Below are 21326 nucleotides of genomic sequence, written 5' to 3' on the forward strand. Positions count from 1 at the left end.
GTCGCCAGTCTGTCGAAGCACATACGGACAACAGACGGGACGGGTCGTAAGTCAGTGTCAGGGCACTGAGACAAACAACCGTATTGGAATGCGTCACCAGAAACGCCACGCGGGAAGTCTGGAGTCCATGTTCGAGCCATGAACCCTCAAACAGTGAGGCATTTATGCTAACCACTCCTCAACCACACTGCCTGATCACAAGTCATTTTATGAAACTGCAAGAAAATGTCAGCTGATGACATCACAACGCTCAGAGTGTCCCTCCTGAGCAAGAACTCTAAAAATAGAACCGGGCCGATCCCACCCCCAGATCCCCCCCCCCCCATCCAATGAGCTGGCGGCTGGCTATCAGGCTGCGTGTTATTATGGTCTGGCAGGAACATTCCAGGGAGTCCTGCACACTGAGGCACACGCTCCCTCTGCGGCGGAAGCTCGTCTCGTGCCACTTTTGCGCTGGTTTGGCGCGCTATTCGGGCTGCCGACCGCTGGCGCCACCATGATGCCGCAGCAGCACCTCCAGAACTTGCCGCTGGACGAGTATCCGGAAGATGAGCAGGAAGCGGAGGAGATGCCAGCCACGGAGAAGGACCTGGCTGAAGACGCTCCTTGGAAGAAGATCCAGCAGAACACGTTCACCAGGTGGTGCAACGAGCACCTGAAGAGTGTCCACAAGCGCATGCTGGACCTGCAGAAGGACCTGGCGGACGGACTCAGGCTTATTGCGCTGCTGGAGGTCCTGAGCCAGAAGAACATGTACCGCAAGTACCACGCCAGGCCCAACTTCCGCCAGATGAAGCTGGAGAACGTGTCAGTGGCGCTGGAGTTCCTGGAGCGACAACACATCCGCCTGGTGTCCATCGGTGAGTGTGGAATCGGAGGGGTATGATGCTCAACTCTGACCCCACAACCACAAACCCCCACACACTTTTGATTGACAACGTGTTAAAAGTTCCGTTCAAAATGTAAGCTGACCTCCTAACATGGCCATGTGGAGGTGGAGTCTCTGTTTTTCGGGGGCGTCCTGATTGACAGAGCGACAGCTGAGTACTGCCGTCCCCCCCGAGCCCCCAACTCAAAATAGAACCACTTTACTCTTTTAGGCTTTACGATACCATGCGCCATAACATAACAAGTAGATCACAATATCGTTTTCATACACTTAGCGGTCAAAACCTTCGACACTATCATTATGCAAATACATTTCAACATTTCTTCCATATCCTTGATTATTTAGCATAAGGTCCATGCACTAGTACACTCTTAGTCCTCACAAGCGAGACAATTCAGTGAACAAGTCAAATTTCGAATAAATGCCACATGCCATATCCTTGATATACATCTTAAGGTCCATAAACTGGTATGGTCTTTGTTCTCACTAGTAATACAATTTAGTGCGCGAGTAGGACGACTGTGTCTTCCAAAAAAATAAACTTCTGTGCTGCACTAGTCACTACTAGTAGGCCCAACTAGTAGGCATGTGTCAGGCACTAGTAGCCTCCTATCAAAGAAATGCTCTAACAGTTTTTCATAAAGCACTTTGTCCTCACGAGTAGGACCAATTTGGCATACTAGTAGGATGATTACTAGAAAAGCAAAACTGTAAAACTTCCAATACTACTTGATGAATATAGCTCAATGTCACTAAAAAGTATTCTCCAAAAAGTACTACGATATTAATCCAAAACTAGTACGTTCTTCATCCTCACTAGTAGGACAATTCAGTGGACTAGTAGAATGATTGTCTCACTAAGAATGTTTTGTCCACTACTGGTAGTAGAGCAACCTTGGCGTAGTAATAGGACAACTACGGTACATGTTACTAGTGAGGCAAAAATGTGCACAAGTTGAAATCTAAGAGTACTACTAGTGTTAATGTAAATTAGTAGAATTTTACAAGGTCTCACCAACAACATGACCGACAGCATCTTCAGCTGTTCCGTCTAAACAACTGTGAACACAACACACACATACGCGGCCATTTTACTGGACTTTTGTGTCAGCTGTTGTTTTATAGCTGACAGGTGTGTGTGTGTGTGTGTGTGTGTGTGTGTGATAATATGAATGAATTAATAGTTTAACGAACGAATGATGACATTGCAGTCACGGGAGTCAAAATTGGGTTTATTGGGTTCTAGTCTTGCTATGGGGGTGCGGTGATAATTCAGTCCTGCGGGGGGCAGCGCGGTGCCAACAAGCCTTACAAATAGTTTCCTTGTGTGCTCATCTGTCCCACTTCCTGCTCGTGGAACACTTTCCCTTCAACATCACACATGATCCGTTTGTTTGTCCTGTTGCCGAGGGTAACGAGTGTTTGTGTGGAACAAAGAAGTCTTTTGAGTGGGCCAAGAACAAGAATTCCTCAGACTTGCAACGGAGTAGAAAGAAGGAGAAGTCGACAGGAAGTGAGGTGTTCAAATACGGGAAGGGGCAGAGCCTGAACGAAGGGGTGGGAACTTCACCAAGGTGACTATGCTAATGAGCAGTGGTGAAGAAGTCAATCTAGATCTTGAAGCTTTTCAAGGAATTCTTTAGGAGCTTATGTATAGACTTTTTCACCATGACATCACATATACTTCCAGGTGGCAATAGCTCACGGGACCAACCATCCATCCATTATCGATACCGCTTATCCTCACGAGGGTCGCGGGGCGTGCTGGAGCCTATCCCAGCTGTCTTCGGGCAGTAGGCGGGGGACACCCTGAACTGGTTGCCAGCAAATCGCAGGGCACACAGAGACAAACAATCACACACACTCACAATCACACCTAGGGGCAATTTAGAGAGTCCAATCAACTTACCATGCATGTTTTTGGAATGTGGGAGGAAACCGGAGTACCCGGAGAAAACCCACGCAGGCATGGGGGAGAACATGCAAACTCCACACAGGGAGGCCGGAGCCAGGATCGAACCCTCTGAACTGTGAGGCGGACGTGCTAACCACTCGCCCACCGTGCCGCCAATGTTTGAACTAGTGAAGATTATGTTAAGGTCCTTGGAAATTTACATTTCAACAGTAATTTAATTCAAAAAGAGATACTTAACATTGTCATTCAGGGACTGGATAATTCATTGACTTTTCTGATGCTCGAATTAATAGCACAGACACGCTCTTCTGAAGCTGAAATTGATAGAGAGCTGATTATATTTGGCTAAAATGATAGAAAGATAACCCAATCAAACTGTTAATGTGTGAAAAAATACCTTACTCAAACCTGAGGTTTTGGTTCATAGTCTCTGTGCAGTAGGCAGCCACTCACTTCTGCCACCGGAGGTATGCTGGCACCTATTGTTTACTCACATTATGAAATAGTGTAGACTACACTTTATTTCTAATGACCCTCTCCAGACTCTAAAGCCATCGTAGACGGGAATCTGAAGCTGATCCTAGGTCTGATTTGGACGCTGATCCTGCACTACTCAATCTCCATGCCCATGTGGGAGGACGAGGACGACGAGGATGCCAGGAAGCTGACACCCAAGCAGCGTCTTCTGGGCTGGATCCAGAATAAGGTGCCCCAGATGCCCATCACCAACTTCCACCGCGACTGGAGGGACGGCAAGGCCCTGGGAGCCCTGGTGGACAACTGTGCCCCAGGTTAGACCATAGGACGCTCTTTGTTAACAGATGAAGTAGACGTTTGCTGATCCTTAGAAGTATTGTATTGTCTTCAGGTCTCTGTCCAGACTGGGAAACTTGGGATCCAAGTCAGCCGGTGGAGAACGCCAGAGAGGCCATGCAACAGGCGGACGACTGGTTGGGCGTACCTCAGGTAACTTTTTCTGTTTCCATGTGTCTTTTTCCTCTGAGGTGTGTAGTCCATTATTTGGAGAAGTTCGTTTCTCACTTCTTGGGATTTTGCCATCTGTGCAGGTAATCGCTCCAGAAGAGATCGTGGACCCCAACGTGGACGAGCACTCGGTTATGACCTACCTGTCACAGTTTCCTAAAGCAAAACTGAAGCCAGGCGCCCCCTTGAGGGCAAAGACTCTGCATCCCAAGAAGGCCAAAGCCTTTGGACCTGGTGAGTAGTACAGCAAAACTAATGACCAAGCTGATTGGTGCAACCTTGTCTATAGGACATTTCACAAAGACAGAGCTTTCTCCAGTGGCACCACTAGAGTACCTGGTGGTGCAACTACAAGCACAACAAGTTTTTGTCGTCGTTTTCAGTTCCGATCATTCGAAAGTACCCTGGAGCGTGTTGCTTACAAACCTGAGGAAAAGTCTCAAATAAAGAAAACATTTTATTAAATCTTTGGCTTGCAGGTATTGAACCTCGTGGGAACGTGGTTCTTAAACCAGCAGAGTTTTTGGTGGAAACGGTGGAGGCCGGACTGGGCGAAGTTCTGGTTTATGTTGAAGACTTAGAGGGGCACACCGAGGAGGTGGGCACAGGAAATATACCGGGTTGGTTCAAACAAATAAATGTTGACAATGGTGTTTCTTTCAGGCCCGAGTGATCCCCAACAACGACAAGAACCGAACCTATACTGTAGTCTACCTGCCAAAAGTGGAGGGTCTCCATAAAGTAAGTTCACCAAACAACTGGTGATAGCAACCTAGATGCTAATTTGCTTCTTTTTATTCCAGGTAAAGGTTCTGTTTGCTGGCCAGGACATTGACGGGAGCCCTTTCATGGTCCATGTCTCCAAAGCTATGGGGGATCCGACCCGTGTGCAGGCTCGTGGCCCGGGACTGCAACACGTGGGAAACATGGCTACCAAACCTACCTACTTCGACATCTACACAGCAGGTCTATATCTGTTCCCTAACACCTCTTAGTGTCCTTGCACAGTGTCCCCTAAATGTGTCCCCCCCCCCACGCTATTTGGACCATTAGGCGCTGGCGCTGGTGACGTGGGCGTGACCATCGTGGACTCAAATGGTCGAAGGGACACCGTGGAGGTGGTTCTGGAGAACAAGGGCGACAGCATCTTCCGATGCACCTATGTGCCCGTCCTGGAGGGACCTCACACTGTCTATGTCACTTTTGCTGGACAGCAGATACCCAGGAGCCCCTACCCCATCCTCATTGCCAAAGGTATGCCTCTGAACCCTGAGGACATTTGACTCTCGATCATGTTACTTTGACGCGTGACACTACGTGACTTGGACTATTAACTTCTGACTTGGGCGCATGATCATATGGCTTGGACACTTGACACGTCATCCTCCCTTGGTCAGTTCCACAGAGTGTGTCGCCGCCGCCACCGGTGTCTGCGGTGTCTCCGGTGCAGGTTGTACCCCAGTCAGTATGCACTCCCCCAAGGAGAGCCCCCCCTCCAACACCGCCAAAATCCAGGCGACCAAGTTAGTAGAAGTGGGGGTCGGGCTTGTCACTGGCGCCCATCTGCACTGGACTAGGCTTGTCAGCATGGCTGCGTCCACTTTGTCCTGAGCAGCTTCCTCTTAGTTTCCAGCAGCGAGCAAGCGTGTTTGTGTGTGGAATGAATCCTTGATGCGCTGCTTGCGTCTCAACACCCTGGCCAGACGTCAGCCAGCGATGACTCAATGGCGTGTCTGGTGGCTTCACTTGTGCTGATTCCTTTGTCTCTTTCTTAACCTAATCAATGTGTTCTGCTTTCTCCTCTTCTGATTATGTCATTATTTCACCCTAATTGTCTTCTCTTTTAACCTTTTACTTCTTCATTTTACCATAACTAACAACAAGGCTCCATGCGTCATTCAAAGCAATCTAACCTTCGCCACCATGTGATTGGTCCATGCAGCCTGCAACCCAAACGCCTGCAGGGCTTCTGGCCGTGGTCTGCAGCCCAAAGGTCTGAGGGTGAAAGAAGTGGCCGAGTTCAAAGTGGACACCCGCGGCGGCGGAACCGGCGAGCTCCAAGTGGCGGCGAAGGGACCGAGTGAGCATTGTCACCGCACAATCACATCTTTGAACATGACGTGCAGCCATCTTTAAGCTTCTACTGCACCTGCTCACTACAGATGGCCTGGAGGAACCTGTGAAGGTGGTTGAGGTGGACAGCGGCCGCTACGAGTGTAACTACTACCCCATCATGACAGGAAGTTACATCATCAACATTACATGGGGGACTCACAGCATCCCTCGCAGGTGAACCTCCAACATGCCACCAACGTCAATAAGTGGTGAGTGGAGGGTTTAATTTTTTTGTGTGTGTGTGGATATCTTCAGTCCCTTTGAAGTCTATGTGAGTGAGGAGGCCGGGCCTCAGAAGGTGCGGGCCTGGGGTCCTGGTCTGGAGACTGGTATGGTGGGAAAGAGCGCTGATTTTGTGGTTGAAGCCATTGGAACGGAGGTGGGAACACTGGGTACGTCCTCACACTTCAAAATGGCAAGATGACCAAGAGGAATAAGATGTGGCTCAGTGAGAATAACTGTTTTTGTTGGTGGTCAGGCTTCTCCATCGAGGGTCCGTCTCAGGCCAAGATAGAGTGCGATGACAAAGGGGATGGTTCGTGTGACGTCAGGTACTGGCCCACTGAGGCCGGCGACTATGCAGTCCACGTCATATGTGACGATGAGGATGTGAAAGACAGCCCCTTCTTGGCGCACATCCTGCCTGCAGCAATGGATCTTCACCCAGAAAAGGTGACACGGGCACGGCCGGAACTGTCTGTCCGTCAAGGTTTTCAGCAGCCAACACGCTGTTGACTATTATCCAGGTGAGGTGCTACGGGCCGGGCCTCGAACCCGTTGGCTGCATCATCAACAAACCAGCGGATTTCACCATCGACGGCCGAGGAGCTGGTGGAGGCAAGCTCAGGCTCTACGCTCAGGTGAGGACTTGCCCGCCTGATTGCTGTTATCAAGGGACTGTTACTATTGTTAATGTGACTGTTGTTCTACTCATTCTCTTGTTACTCGATCCCTCTATCCTGTTTTCTTTCTCTCTCTACCATCTGTCCCATTACTCTGTTTCCATCTCCACACAACTGGCTGAGACTGATGGCCACTCCACATAGTCTGGGTGCTGTTTAAGATTTCTTCCTTAGAGAGAGTTTTTTCTATGTATAAAGTACCTTGAGATAGTCTCTGTTGTGAACTGGCGCCATCTAAATAAAATTGACTTGACTTGTGGGAGTAATCCACCATTTGCACCTACTCCCCCAAAGGACGCTGATGGTTGCCCTATAGACGTGGAGATAAGGGACAATGGAGACGAGACCTTCTTGTGCGTTTACATCCCCACAAAGCCCATCAAGCACACCATCATCATTACATGGGCTGAGGTCAACGTTCCCAACAGCCCTTTCAGGGTACCGTGATCTCCTCCTGTAACCTCTTGTCATAAGCACTCATGAAAATAGGGAATTAAAAATGTTTGTCCTCCAATAGACCAAGACCTTATATCTGTGTATAAGTCGGAGGATGGAAGACGAAAGACATTCTTGAGCATATGTATTTGTGAGCAGGTGAGCATCGGAGAGGGCAGCCATCCGCAGAACGTTAAGGTTTTCGGTCCCGGCATAGAGAGAAGCGGACTTAAGGCCAACGAGCCCACGTACTTCACGGTGGACTGTGGCGAGGCGGGACAAGGTGAGGCACCACTTTGGCATCCTTCCTCTATGTCTTCGGGGCAACCCCAGAGTGAAACCTGGCCACTTGTGGCTCCCCCCGCAGGTGACGTCAGCATCGGCATCAAGTGCGCACCTGGTGTCATCGGACTCACAGAGGCTGGCATTGACTTCGACATCATCAAAAATGACAATGACACGTTCACGGTCAAGTACACGCCACCGGCCCCGGGCCAGTACACCATCATGGTGCTCTTCGCCGACCAGGTGAGACTGAGAAAAAAATAACTAATGGTAACAAACACACCACCTTAAGAACTTAAGTACATTGGTGCTTTGCGGGGGTAAGGGTTTGGTTCCTCCTTCATGCCCTTGGGAAGTTTTTTATTTTGTATTTGTATGTTTGACTGTTTTCTCCCCTTCAATAAAAATCTGAAAGAGCATCGCCTCAAGCAGTAGCTGAAGGTTGCTCGTAACAAAAATTCTATCTTGCAACACAAAACAAAACCTTGATCAAGGAATGGCTCGTAACTCAAAATACTTGTAAGTTAAGCATAAATCAAGGTGGCATAGCAATAACTAACTCAATTACATTATGTAGCACCTTTCCAGGTACTCAAGGGTACTCAAGGACACTTCACAATAACTCATGGTTATGTGAGACAAACCCTCGCGCCTTCTTTTATTGTTAAAACAGGAAATTCCAATCAGCCCCTTTAGGATAAAAGTGGATCCTTCTCATGATGCTGCCAAAGTGAGAGCAGAAGGACCTGGACTCAACAAATTGGGTCAGCTAATGTAAATAACATTTCTAGAACGTCAAGTTTTTTGATGAGTGCAGGCATTGATCACTTGAATGTTTGGTTCCGATGAAGGCGTTGAAGCAGGAAAGCCGACACACTTCACCATATATACCAAAGGAGCTGGCAAAGCTCAGCCTGAGGTCCACTTCGGAGATGGCGCTACAAGTGACATCGTACGAGACTTTGAGATCATCGACAACCACGACTACTCATATACGGTCCGCTACACCGCCACCCACCAGGTGAGTTTACCTCTGACTTTGTGAGCAGGCATGTGTCTGTCAATTTCATGTTTTTCTCATCCTTCAGGGAAGTTTGTCCATCACTGTCCTCCACGGGGGTGACGCCATTCCCAAAAGTCCCTTTCACATCAAAGTAGCTCCACCTTTGGACCTAAGCAAGGTCCATGTTCACGGCTTAAACAACAGTCAGTAAAGTTTTCTTTTTACAGTGAATCCTTGCATAATCATTAGATCAAGGAATTATGTCAAAGCGACTTGAGGAGCTTCATTTAGGCCGGGTACACACGTGAGGATTTTTAGAATCTTAGATTCTTCTATCTTTGGCAGACCCGACACATAAAGGTAAAAAAAAAAATCAAGCATTTAACAGTTTTGGTTGTATTGTGTGTAGGGTACTCAGATAATCTCAACACAGCTACCCCCACACATAAAGATGCTCTTCCACCACCGGTCGAGAATGCAGCCTTCCGAGGGAGACGTCTTGCGTGATCACACTTGACTCCATAAACATGAAGACGACCAGGTGCTTCCGGGTATGCGCCAATGGTTGCCGATTGTTTCCCAAGAGGACCGGAGACGGTGGCAATGTCAGCAAGGAAATATTTGCTTTGGAAAATACTTAATGCTGTCAGGGGAACCCATGTTTCTACAAAAAATGACATCAGGTAGTCCGCCTACTGCCCGAAGATGGCTGGGATATCCTCTAGTACTCCTGCAATCCAAGTGAGGGAAGATAAGGGATTCAGAAAATGGATGGATGAACATCGGGTAACATTATTTTATTTACCAGCGCTTCCTTGTCAGTCAGAGAGCTTCTTTGATCGGCTACATTCTGTCACATGAAAGTGTGCGGAGTCAGCTAGCTCAGGAGAACTCAAATTCCCCACACGCACCACGATTCTTGGTCGTAAATATTGAACACATTCATTATCTAACAATGTCGGACCGGGTGGCCGGACCCTATTTTCGTGACAAATCCACTCTTAATACACCTCACACTTAAGGATAATTTTATAAGATAGTCTTTCTTGTAAGACCTAAGATTGTCGGGCGTCTGATGTCCTCAGTAGGGAAGGGGCAAAATCAGTACAAAAACAGCCCAATTGTCTTCATGTGTGTACCCGTCCTTGGGCAAAATTTGTGCATTGCTGCCATCTTGTGACACTTTGGTGCCAAGGAAGTATGTTGAAGTGAGTTGAGGAGCTTAATTTAGACAAAAAACATGTTCTGCTGCCATCTTGTTAAATCTATAGGCATGTATAATTAATTTGGGGGGGGCGACAATTACTCACAGATTTTTGCTATTCCTAGTGGAAGTTCACTGTATTAGGAACATTTTGTGTAGCTCTATTTTGATGTCAGCGATGTCATGTGTCAATCAGAGGTGGATGTCGGAAAGGATCAGACGTTCAGCATCAGTACTTTGGGCGCCGGTGGGCAGGGCCAACTGGACGTGAAAATCATTTCTCCCTCACACCGACCGATTCCATGCAAGCTGGAGTCCGGCGCAGCCAATGAGATTCGTTCAGTGAGGTATATCCCGCCGGAAGAGGGGCCTTATAGAGTGGAGATTAGCTATGACGGGAACCCCATCCCGGGAAGTCCGTTGGCGGTGGAGGGCATCTTACCCCCCGATCCCTCCAAGGTGAGTTACCTGTATGAAGAAGACGAGGGCTCTTTTAGAAGATGGTGGTCATTTCAGTCACATCAACAGCATACTTGATGTCCTAACAGGTGCGAGCCTACGGTCCAGGTCTTCAGGGTGGCGTGGTTGGTAAACCGGCCCCCTTTGCCATCGACACCAAGGGAGCAGGCACCGGTGGTTTAGGCCTCACGGTGGAGGGTCCCTGCGAGGCCAAGATTGAATGCCAGGACAATGGCGACGGCTCTTGCTCCGTGTCCTACTTGCCCACAGAGCCCGGCGAGTACAACATCAACATCCTGTTTGCTGACCAGCACATCCCCGGCTCCCCCTTCAAGGCCGCCGTCCAGTCCGTGTTCGACCCAAGCAGGGTGACAGCCAGCGGGCCTGGTTTGGAGCGGGGGAAAGCCCACGAACCTGGTTCCTTCCTGGTAGACTGCTCCAAAGCCGGAGAGGCAGAGCTCACCATCGAGATCATTTCCGAGTCAGGCTCCAAAGCAGAAGTTCACGTGGACAACAACGGTGACGGAACATACTCCATCACCTACATCCCACAGTCTCACGGCGTGTACACCATTACCATCATGTACGGAGGACACCCGGTGCCAAAGTTCCCCGCACATCTGCAGGTGGAAACAGCCCTTGACATCAGCGGCGTCAAGGTCTATGGACCTGGCGTAGAAGCCAGAGGTGAGAGAGTATAAATCCTTGGTGACTGACCTTCAGAGGATTTTTCAGGTTTACTTGAGGATTTAATCTTTAAGTGGACTTACTTTTCTTCATGTTCCTGTTCTCCTCACCAGGAGTCTTGAGAGAAGTCACCACACACTTCATCGTGGATGCCAGAAGTATTTACCAGAGCGCCGGTGGCCATGTTAAAGCATACATTTCCAATCCATCAGGTGCCAGCACGGATGCCTACATTATGGACAAGGCTGACGGCACGTACCACGTGGAGTACACGCCTTTCGAGGATGGTCAGTGACTTGACTTGGCTTACAAGTGCCACATCGATTTTTTCCAGTTACTTTGGACAATTGGTTCTAGTGTGCATTTTGTATTTTTTTGGCAGGTCTGCATGTCATCGAGGTGTTGTTGGATGATGACCCCATCCCAAAGAGTCCGTTCAGAGTGTCCGTAAGTGAAGGTTGTGATCCCAGTCGAGTTCGAGCCTACGGGCCAGGCCTGGAGGAGGGTCTGGTCAACAAGCAAAACCGGTTTACTGTCGAGACCAGGTAACTTGACCCCAAAGTCTCACAAACTATTGTGAAGGTTTTGGACTTGTCAAAATGTCATTCTTTCACTCTGAAATTACCTAAGTAAAGGCCCCCACTTCCTTTCTGTGCTGCCCTTCTCAGGGGTGCTGGCACCGGGGGTCTTGGCCTAGCCATTGAGGGCCCATCAGAGGCGAAGATGTCCTGCAAGGACAACAAAGATGGCAGCTGTAGCGTGGAGTACATTCCCTTCACTCCTGGAGAGTACGACGTCAACATCACCTTTGGGGGACTTCCAATTCCAGGTGCAGTCAAGCCCGTGTCAGCGTTCACTTCTCTGAAGATGACTGAGCTTATGGTTCATCGATGCAGGAAGTCCATTTCGAGTCCCAGTGCGAGAGGTGGTGGACCCCACCAAAGTGCGCTGTTCTGGACCCGGGCTTGGAAGTGGCGTTCGTGCTCATGTCTTTCAGACCTTTACAGTTGACTGCAGCAAGGCTGGTGTAGCCCCTTTGGAGGTCCAGATCTTTGGCCCCACAGGTGATAAATGTGGGGGGAAAGGCTCTCTTGGGGGGTGTAACAAGGTTCACACTGTCTTCCGACAACCCAAGTTGTCCACCACATGAGAGGGTTCCTATGTTATAATCCTGTCTTGAAGATGAACTACTTGTTGGTTGCATAGGTGTCACTGAGCCTGTCAGCATTTTAGACAATGGTGATGGGACGCACACGGTCAATTACACCCCTGCGAATGATGGTGCTTACACCATCTACATCAAGTACGCCCAGCAGGAAGTCCCTCGAAGGTGAGGAATGCTCACGCCAATCACTTGATCCTCTAATCAAGATGATATTGATTGTGGACATGTTTCATTTTCAGTCCGTTCAAGATCAAGACCCTGCCGGCTCATGATGCCAGCAAGGTGCGTGCCAGCGGCCCCGGTCTGAATTCCTCTGGCGTTCCCGCCAGTCTGCCAGTGGAGTTCACAATCGATGCCAGAGATGCCGGTGAAGGACTGCTCACCGTTCAAATCCTGGTGGGTCTGAAGAAGCAGAAAGACACGCCATTCTTTGACCTTGAGCTAGCCACCTAACATTAGCGCATAAACGTTGACCATGACCCTGTCCATGTGACCTCCTGTGCCGCCGGCTGCAGGCTCCTGACGGGTGTGGGCACCAGGCTGCCGTGTTTGTGCAGGACTGGCACACGCGTGTCTGGGAATCTCATATAGTCAAGAGAACCATCCCGTTCTCCATTCTTAAGAGAGCCTGTGTAAGGCCAACAACACACACCTACTCTTCCCTTCCTTAGCTTCCCTTGCCCTGGCTTGCCAACAACGTCAACCCGATCTCATCCTGTCTGCCTTGTTCATAAGCAAAGCATCACCAGTATTCCATGAGTTTAACGTCATAAGTTCTTAAGCAACTATATACTTTGGATCATCAGTTAACGTCTTCATCCATTTGTCTTCTTCATCATCTTCATCACAAACTAGAGTCATGGCTTGAGACGTCACGTTGCTGCCACCACTGGTCACAAATGGGAATGTTGAGATGATCTACTCATTCCAGAGGGATGGTTCACTGTATGAGCAAAGCAAACTGGTCTTCATCCCTTCTTTCACTTGTCCTCCTCCTTCTTATTCTATTTCTTTTCTGTTGTTCTGGAGGACATACGTTGGACAGACAAAACCATTGACGAACGGACAAAAGCTTGAATGTTTGGGCAGTTTGTAGACCTGTGGTGGGAAGCACTTGCTTTGTCAACGTTTCATTTTCTGACTAATTTGTCATGTATCAGGATCCTGAGACCAAGCCGAAGAAGGCCAACATCCGGGACAACCGTGACGGGACCTACACCGTGTCCTACGTCCCAGACATGGCAGGCCGCTACACCATCACTATCAAGTATGGTGGCGACGAGATCCCGTACTCACCGTACCGCATCCACGCTGCGCCCACCGGGGATGCCAGCAAATGTCTGGTCACAGGTCAGGCTCCTCTACCCATCCCCTGCCCTTCTTTAATTTTCGGTTCTAATTGGCATCCTGTTGTCTCACAGTATCCATCGGAGGACATGGACCAGGTGAGTGTGCGCAACCTAATAGTTCCCTTTACTGTTTGCTGCTGTCTGTGCCCTGGTTGGTTCTTGTGGTTCCCAATACACTGGTACTTTGACTTTGAATTTATTCCGTGGCTAAGCTCATAACTAAATTTACAAATATAAAAATTAAAAAAAAAAAAAAATCAATATTCCTCATTGAAATCGATTATGTTGCTGGCAAGTCTTTTCCTATGTTCCTGGTAATTTACCAGTTATTTTCCACTGTAATGTGATTATCGTTTGTGTATCAGTGGACTCCTTCTTGGATCGCTACTCTAAGTTTTTAACAGATTCGCCACAACCTCCAGAGCCTAACCCCACCAGCCCCTACAGGCTAGTAGCACAACACTTCTGGAAACTGTCCAGGGTCCACTGACACCCCAAAAATATATAAAGTTTACCCATTCCAATTTCAGGGCCTCGAAAGAGTCCTATTTGCTATTGTCATAACCTCCACTATTCAGGAGTTGCTATCCATCTGTTCAACAACTTGACTCTGTAAACTGTCTAACAAAGAGTTAGAAAGATCTGACCTGATGTGGCGTCTATCTTGTCAGGGTCAGGTGTTGGTCCCACCATCCAGATTGGAGAGGAGACGGTAATCACGGTAGATGCAAAGGCTGCCGGGAAAGGCAAGGTCACCTGTAAGGTATCCACACCTGACGGGGCGGAACTGGACGTGGACGTGGTGGAAAATGCAGACGGGACATTTGACATTTACTACACTGCGCCGGAACCCGGGAAGTACGTCATCACAATCCGCTTTGGAGGGGAGCACATCCCCGACAGTCCCTTCCACGTACTGGTGAGTCCCACATAAGCATGATATCGCTAATTAACATTTTCTTTGGCATGTACATGAATGCCTTAATTAGCATTGTAGTGAAGGTCCTCATTAATATACTAATCCCTCAACATCCAGTTGCGGTCTGATGGACTAATTTCTGTGTTGTCCTTGAAGTGTCGTCTTCTTCCCATCAGGCCACTGGTGAGGAGTCGTGTGAACTCTGGCCACTTCTTACTAACGAGCCGCATGTCTCTTCTGCATGATTGGCCGCTAAAGCCAAGCCTGTGTGATGCTGAAGTGGCACTCTTCACCACCACATGTGACTGTGCTCACCCACACGAAACATGCCATAAAGTTCCATCTGACATCCATTGGTGTTGGACTCATCCCTCCAGGCGACCAACGATCCCATAACGCCTGTCAATGGGATGGAGGCCGTGCTCCGGCCCTTCAGTCTGGTCATTCCCTTCACTGTACAGACGGGAGAAATCACGGGTGAGCCTGCTTTTTTAGTTGGACTCTGGTGAGTGCGCCAACGATGATGCCATCACTATATGCCATGCAGGTGAAGTGCGAATGCCGTCCGGTCGCACAGCCCAACCACACATCGCCGACAACAAGGACGGCACTGTCACCGTCAAGTACTCGCCGAGTGAGCGCGGCCTGCATGAAATGGACATCAAGTACGATGGCCAGCACATCCCAGGTATGTCACCTTTGAGGACAGTCGCCAGATCAAGGCATGTCAACTTTTTTTAGCGCAAACATTTCAGAGAAGTTGCATCAAGCCACTTGGAGGGGCTGTGCGACGAGAGAAAATAGCACAACAACATCCATGTCAACATGAAAAAAAATCCATCATTGACAGCAACAATGATGATCATGGCCTGCCCCTACACCACTGTCTCCCTTCCACCGCCAATAACTAACTGATAAATGAGAAGGTGCAATGGCACTGTCGCCACTCGCACCTTCAAAAGCATTGAGATTCAACCACAGAGGGGACAAAGACTAAGAGAAGCAGTTTAGTAAAATAGTACGTGGATGTTGATGAGGGAATGATAAACAATATGATATAAAGAGAGAGTAAGAGGGCTAGAGAGAAGAGGAAGGAACGCTCGGTCCATCAGACAAGATCTCCGAGTCACCCCCGGCTATGATCTTTTTAAAAAGTAAAGTAAAAAACACTTTGGGACTTCCCTGTCCACTGTAGGGAGTCCGCTTCAGTTCTTCGTGGATGCCATTAATAGTGGTCATGTGACAGCATATGGCCCTGGTCTGAGCCATGGCGTGGCCAACTCACCGGCTACCTTCACCATCGCTACCAAGGACGCCGGAGAAGGTAAGGCAAAACTTGATTCAACTTCAACAAACTTTCTCTAACAACAGTGGTAGCTCTCTAACTCATGAGTATAATTGTTTCCAAGACCATCCTCTCTGTAAGAAGTTGTATATGGATGAATTGCATTTGCTGACTTGCTCTGCTGATGGTTCGCATGGTTGCAGGCGGTTTGTCTCTGGCGGTGGAAGGACCGTCCAAAGCCGAGATCAGCTGCAAGGACAACAAAGACGGCACCTGCACTGTGTCCTACCTGCCGACGGCACCCGGCGACTACATCATCATTGTCAAGTTTGATGACAAACACATCGCTGGCAGTCCGTTCACCGCCAAAATTACAGGTACAAAGAGTGACGCTATTTTTGATTGGCCGCTTTTCCCCTTTTCTCCTGGTTCTGAAGCTTGTGTGTTGGTGTCTCCAGGCGATGACCATCTCGCCATGTCACAGCTCAACGTCGGTACGGCGACCGATGTCTCCTTGAGGATCATGGAGACGGACCTGGGCAGTCTGACGGCAACCATTCAAGCACCATCAGGAAGTGAAGAGGCATGTCTGCTGAAGAGACTTCCCAATAGACACATCGGTACGTTGACTAACCAGCAGAGCACTTAAAAACTTCAGTCACCAATTTTGGGACTTGAGACTTGCTTGGCTAAAGTCTATGAAAGACCTGGACTAAGTCTCAAGTACTTCCAGTAAAATAACAATACTTGACTTATGACTTGCTTAACCCAAGTAATGACTGAACTCAACTTGCTTGAAATCTCAAAACCTCTGTTAACCAGTGATTTACTAGCTGTTGTGAAAACGCACACCATCAACCGCTCACTGTTCTTTTTTCCCCTTTCAGGTATCTCGTTCACACCCAAGGAAGTGGGCGAGCATGTGGTGAGCGTGAAGAAGGGTGGCACCCACGTGACCAACAGCCCATTTAAGATCATGGTGGCGCAGTCCGAGATTGGTGATGCCAGCAAGGTGAAAGTGTTTGGGGCAGGACTGCTGGAGGGACGCACCTTCGAGGTGTCCCACTTCATCATCGACACTAGGACCGCCGGTATGTCGAAATTTTCCCACTTCCTGTCTGCACTTCCTAAGTGGGGGTGTGTTGCGGCAGGTTACGGAGGTCTGGGTCTGTCCATTGAGGGTCCCAGCAAGGTGGACATCAACTGCGAGGACGTTGAGGACGGCACGTGTCGCGTCACTTACTGTCCCAGCGAGCCTGGAAACTACATAGTTAATATCAAGTTTGCCGACCAGCATGTGCCAGGTACACACCCCATCACCATGAGTCTCCACCTACAAATTTTTCGAGTCATGAGGCGTCACTTATTCAAATTTTTTTTTTTTGCTTTGCATTGCAAGCAAAAACGTAAGTTGCAAGTGAGCTTCAGACATGCCGATGCTCAAGTGCAGTGGAAAAAAAGGGGAGGAATAATTGTTGATGCACCTTTGGCCATTTGAATGCTAATGTCAAGTTCGCGTGTCGGGAAGTGGCGTGGAGGACCCAAAAACAGCAGGATAATATGGGGTGAGGGTTCAGTTAGTCAGTTAGTTCAGGACTATGACAAAAGAGGCATGGTTCGAAGCAGGGCAGGACATGACCGGAGAAGCAGGACTGGATGTGACCGGACAAGGAGCAATGGCGTCGCCGGGACAGGAACAGAGGGCGGCCGCTGCATTGTCGCCGCTGAAGCAGGAACGAAGGAAGCCCGCTGCCGTGTCGCCGCCGAAACAGGAACAGAGGACGGCCGCAGGGCGTGTGCCGCCGGGATAGGAATGGAGGATAGGCGCAGCTGCCCAGGAGCTGGCGCGGTAACATGGAGCTGTAGCTGGAGGGCTGGACGTCACCGCAGAAGCGGGACATGACGTGATCGCGGAAGCGAGGCTGGACGTGACCGGGGAAGCAGGGCTGGACATTACCGGAGAAGCGGGGCTGGACATGACCAGAGAAGCAGGGCTGGACAAGACTGGGAGAGCAAGGCTGGAGGAGACTGGGAGAGCAGGGCATGACGTGACTGGGGAAGCTGCGCTTGGCGTGACCGGGGAAGCTGGACTTGGCGTGACCGGAGAAGCAGGGTTCGACGAGACCGGAGTAGCAGGGCTGGACGAGACTGGGGAAGCAGGGCCGGATGAGACTGGAGAAGCTGGGCTTGACATGACTGAGGAAGCAGGGATTGACTTGACCAAGGAAGCAGGATTTGAATTCATGTAACATAACTAAACACTAACACTAATGCTAACACTGTACTAACTGTGCGGTAAATGTCCAACCCAACTTTTCCATCACGGTCATGACTTCTTCCTGCATGTGTTTCCATGGCAACAGGAAGTCCTTTCACCGTTAAAGTGTATGGCGAGGGCAGGATGAAGGAGAGCATCACCAGGAAGCGCCAGGCACCTGCCATCGCCACCGTGGGAAGCACATGTGACCTTAATCTCAAGATCCCAGGTAAATGATGACATTACTGGCTCTACTCCGCCCACTTCCTGGACCCTTGTTTTATTTTTTGGTAATGAAATCTATTGGAGTAAAATACATATGCATGAAATCTCTACTTAAGTATAGTAATGAAGTGTTTGTACTCCATTGCTGACCTTGCTTGCGTTCCACAGGCAACTGGTTTCAGATGGTTTCGGCGCAGGAGCGGGTGACTCGCACGTTCACGCGTAGCAGCCACACGTACACGCGCACCGAACGCACTGAGATCAGCAAGACACGTGGCGGCGAGACTAAGCGAGAAGTCCGCGTGGAGGAGAGCACGCAAGTCGGAGACCCCTTTAGGGATGTCTTTGGAGACTTCATGGGACGGGAAAGTCTGAGCAGCTTTGGCGGGAAGACGCCACCGCAGGACGGTACGTGTGACTACTGAAGCCAGGAAAAAAAAACTGGCTGGATGTTCATTTGGTACGTGATTAGAGTATAGAATGTTGCAACTGAGGATCAGTTCTTGTGATAGAAAAAAAAAGCCCTCCATCAAGTTCTCAAAGCGGGATAGGTTTCCCTCCCTCAGGTGAGCCGGCCCACCAGGAGATGGCGGCTCAGGTGACGAGTCCGGGCGGCAAGTGCGAGGATGCCGAGATCATCCGGGGCGAGGATAGTACGTACAGCGTCCGTTTCATACCACAGGAAATGGGCGCACATGTGGTGGACGTGAAGTATCGCGGACAACACGTTCCTGGGAGCCCCTTCCAGTTCACTGTGGGGCCCCTGGGAGAGGGCGGCGCCCACAAGGTGCGGGCTGGAGGCACTGGGCTGGAGCGAGGCGTGGCTGGCATCCCAGCTGAGTTTAGCATTTGGACCAGAGAAGCAGGTGCGGGTGGGCTCTCCATAGCAGTGGAGGGCCCCAGCAAGGCAGAGATCGCCTTTGAGGACCGAAAGGATGGCTCCTGCGGTGTCTCTTATGTGGTCCAAGAGCCTGGTGAGACACGCTTCCCGTCAAGCACAACTCCTACCAATTTGGTCTTCACATGCTCATTTTCCCACTGTTTTTCTCCCGCTAGGAGACTACGAGGTTTCCATCAAGTTCAACGATGAGCACGTCCCAGACTCGCCCTTCATGGTCCCCGTGGCCAGTTTGTCTGATGACGCCCGCCGCCTCACCATCACCAGCCTTCAGGTGAGACCTCAAGTTTTTAACATCAATTTTCAATTCATGGTCAGATGTCGGCAATCACTCTTCTGCCATCCGGAAATATCCCGGCGCACATTCTTTCTGAACATTCCGAAATGCTCTAGACTACCGTGTTAGCATGGTGCTGGTGTCCTCTAGGACTCTGGACTGAAGGTAAACCAGGAAGCGTCCTTTGCGGTGCAGCTGAACGGAGCTAGAGGTGTCATCGACGCAAAGATTCACGCGCCTTCCGGAGCCATGGAGGAATGTTTGATCAGCCAGCTGGACGGCGGTAAGATTTCTGCCTCTGCTTTTGGGGACCATACCTTCTGAATCTGTCCTAAAAGAAGTGACTGTGTCCGTCAGCAGATCAGTACGCCATAAGGTTTATCCCCAAAGAGAACGGCGTCCACTCCATCGACGTCCGCTTTGGTGGCAGCCACGTGCCCGGAAGCCCCTTCAAGATTCGTGTGGGGGAGCCTAGTCAAGTGGGGGACCCCAGCAAAGTGTCGGCTTCCGGGCCAGGCCTGGAGAGCGGGATCACGGGTGAGTGAGAAGTTGAGTAAAGTCATTACTTGGGTTAAAGTCCCAAGTCTTAAAATTGCCGACTTAAGTTTGACACGAGTCTGCCTTATGGTGTGTCCCTTTTAGGGGTGGCATCAGAGTTCATGGTGAACACGTGTAACGCCGGCGGTGGAGCTCTGTCCGTGACCATCGACGGTCCCTCCAAAGTCCAGATGAGCTGTCAGGAATGTTCCGAAGGCTACCTGGTGTCCTACACCCCCATGGCTCCTGGGAGCTACCTGATCTCCATCAAGTATGCAGGAGCCCAGCACATTGTTGGCAGCCCCTACAAGGCCAAAGTGTCAGGTGGGCTTGAACCACAATGTCAAGTATAGCTGTTCCTACCTCAATAAACAGGCAAGACATTTTCCGACGGGTGATTTACTTTATTTGCAGATTAGTACCATCAGATACCATGTGCACAAAGAAAATTACTTCGTATCTAAGATTATCTAAGAGTTTATCTAAGATTCAAGATTGAATCTTAGGTTCTTTTTCTGTTGCTTTGGCCTGCCATCGACATTGTCTTGAGACTCAGTACTCTTTGTAACCTGAAGCTCTTCTGTCCAAAGTCTCAAAGTTCATTTCTCTCTGGGACCTCTTAGCCGAATTCTATGTGACATCACTTTAGAAGACTCTTGCTTCAGAAGATTTGTGGAGATTATCACCTCCGAGTACATGTCATTCCAGCTACACCAAGATAGACATCCGCTGTGCCGATGTTGTATGTTGTTTCCATCCTCAGGTCCTAGTTTGTCCGGAGGTCCCAGTCTTCATGAAACTTCATCAGTTCTGGTGGAAACCGTCACTAAGTCGTCATCCCGGGTGTCCGGGGCCTTTGCTTCCCTGCCCAAATTCTCCTCGGATGCAAGCAAGGTGATCTCCAGGGGGGCCGGCCTATCCAAGGCCTTCGTGGGCCAGAAGAACTCCTTCATGGTGGACTGCAGCAAAGCGGGTAAGTGTCTGATCCTGATACTCCTGATGCTTCTAATTGTCTTTTTTTTTCTTTTCCATGAGACTGCCGCAAAAAGTAGTAGACCTACATGGTCTGTTGTGTGTTCGCAGGAAGCAACATGTTGATGGTGGGGGTCCACGGTCCCAGGGCCCCATGCGAGGAGGTCTACGTGAAGCACGCAGGCCACAGGATGTACAATGTGACGTACACGGTGAAAGAAGCAGGAAACTACATCCTCATGGTCAAGTGGGGCGATGCCCACATACCCGGGAGCCCCTTTCATGTCACTGTACCGTGAAGATTTATCCTCTTCAAAGTTTCTTTAGACAAATCAAGTTGGTAGAGTTGTGATAAAACTGTGATTTTTTTTTTTTTTAAATCAGCTTTTGTTCTCTCTGCGGAAGTGTTGGCAGACAGGAAGTAACAAAGAGAGTCTTATTCTAGTTTTCTGATGCTACGATTGTTTGATAAATTTCATAAAAATAATAGTATTAATAATAATAAAGATTTCACGACCATCAGTTGTGTCATTTTGATTGGAAAAAAACAGTCGGTCTTGTACA

The 21326-nt window shown here is 49.4% G+C and overlaps 2 protein-coding genes across 21 annotated transcripts in view; one reads left to right on the forward strand and one right to left on the reverse strand.

The window, feature by feature from the left end:
* Positions 1 to 21326, reverse strand: part of abcc9 (ATP-binding cassette, sub-family C (CFTR/MRP), member 9) — a 72111-nt gene that overhangs the window by 24299 nt on the left and 26486 nt on the right. The window lies entirely within an intron of this gene.
* LOC147126302 (filamin-C-like) lies at positions 377 to 21259 on the forward strand. Of its 7 annotated transcripts, XM_086022004.1 has the most exons (49): positions 377 to 860; positions 3347 to 3595; positions 3673 to 3770; positions 3872 to 4022; positions 4268 to 4386; positions 4452 to 4529; positions 4592 to 4754; positions 4842 to 5042; positions 5186 to 5311; positions 5731 to 5868; positions 5951 to 6077; positions 6159 to 6295; positions 6382 to 6575; positions 6650 to 6763; positions 7100 to 7243; positions 7400 to 7523; positions 7608 to 7768; positions 8199 to 8289; positions 8377 to 8546; positions 8614 to 8731; positions 9929 to 10191; positions 10281 to 10878; positions 10992 to 11165; positions 11261 to 11423; positions 11547 to 11707; positions 11775 to 11942; positions 12085 to 12208; positions 12283 to 12439; positions 12559 to 12675; positions 13204 to 13393; positions 13465 to 13488; positions 14064 to 14311; positions 14429 to 14494; positions 14689 to 14788; positions 14859 to 14999; positions 15507 to 15635; positions 15800 to 15973; positions 16055 to 16216; positions 16484 to 16687; positions 16748 to 16900; positions 17960 to 18082; positions 18247 to 18486; positions 18645 to 19052; positions 19135 to 19250; positions 19404 to 19536; positions 19614 to 19790; positions 19896 to 20114; positions 20554 to 20763; positions 20874 to 21259. In XM_086022004.1, exons 1-49 carry the CDS (start codon positions 497 to 499, stop codon positions 21059 to 21061), a joined length of 8397 nt encoding a protein of 2798 aa, XP_085878130.1. In that variant the 5' UTR covers positions 377 to 496; the 3' UTR covers positions 21062 to 21259. The 7 variants fall into 7 exon arrangements, with proteins under 7 accessions (XP_085878130.1, XP_085878131.1, XP_085878132.1 ...); XM_086022005.1 differs by lacking the exon at positions 14429 to 14494; XM_086022006.1 differs by lacking the exon at positions 12559 to 12675.

Source organism: Filicampus tigris, chromosome 22 (genome assembly GCF_054856515.1).
Source record: "Filicampus tigris isolate MCC_2025a chromosome 22, RoL_Ftig_1.0, whole genome shotgun sequence".
In the NCBI taxonomy this organism is placed as follows: Eukaryota; Metazoa; Chordata; class Actinopteri; order Syngnathiformes; family Syngnathidae; genus Filicampus; species Filicampus tigris.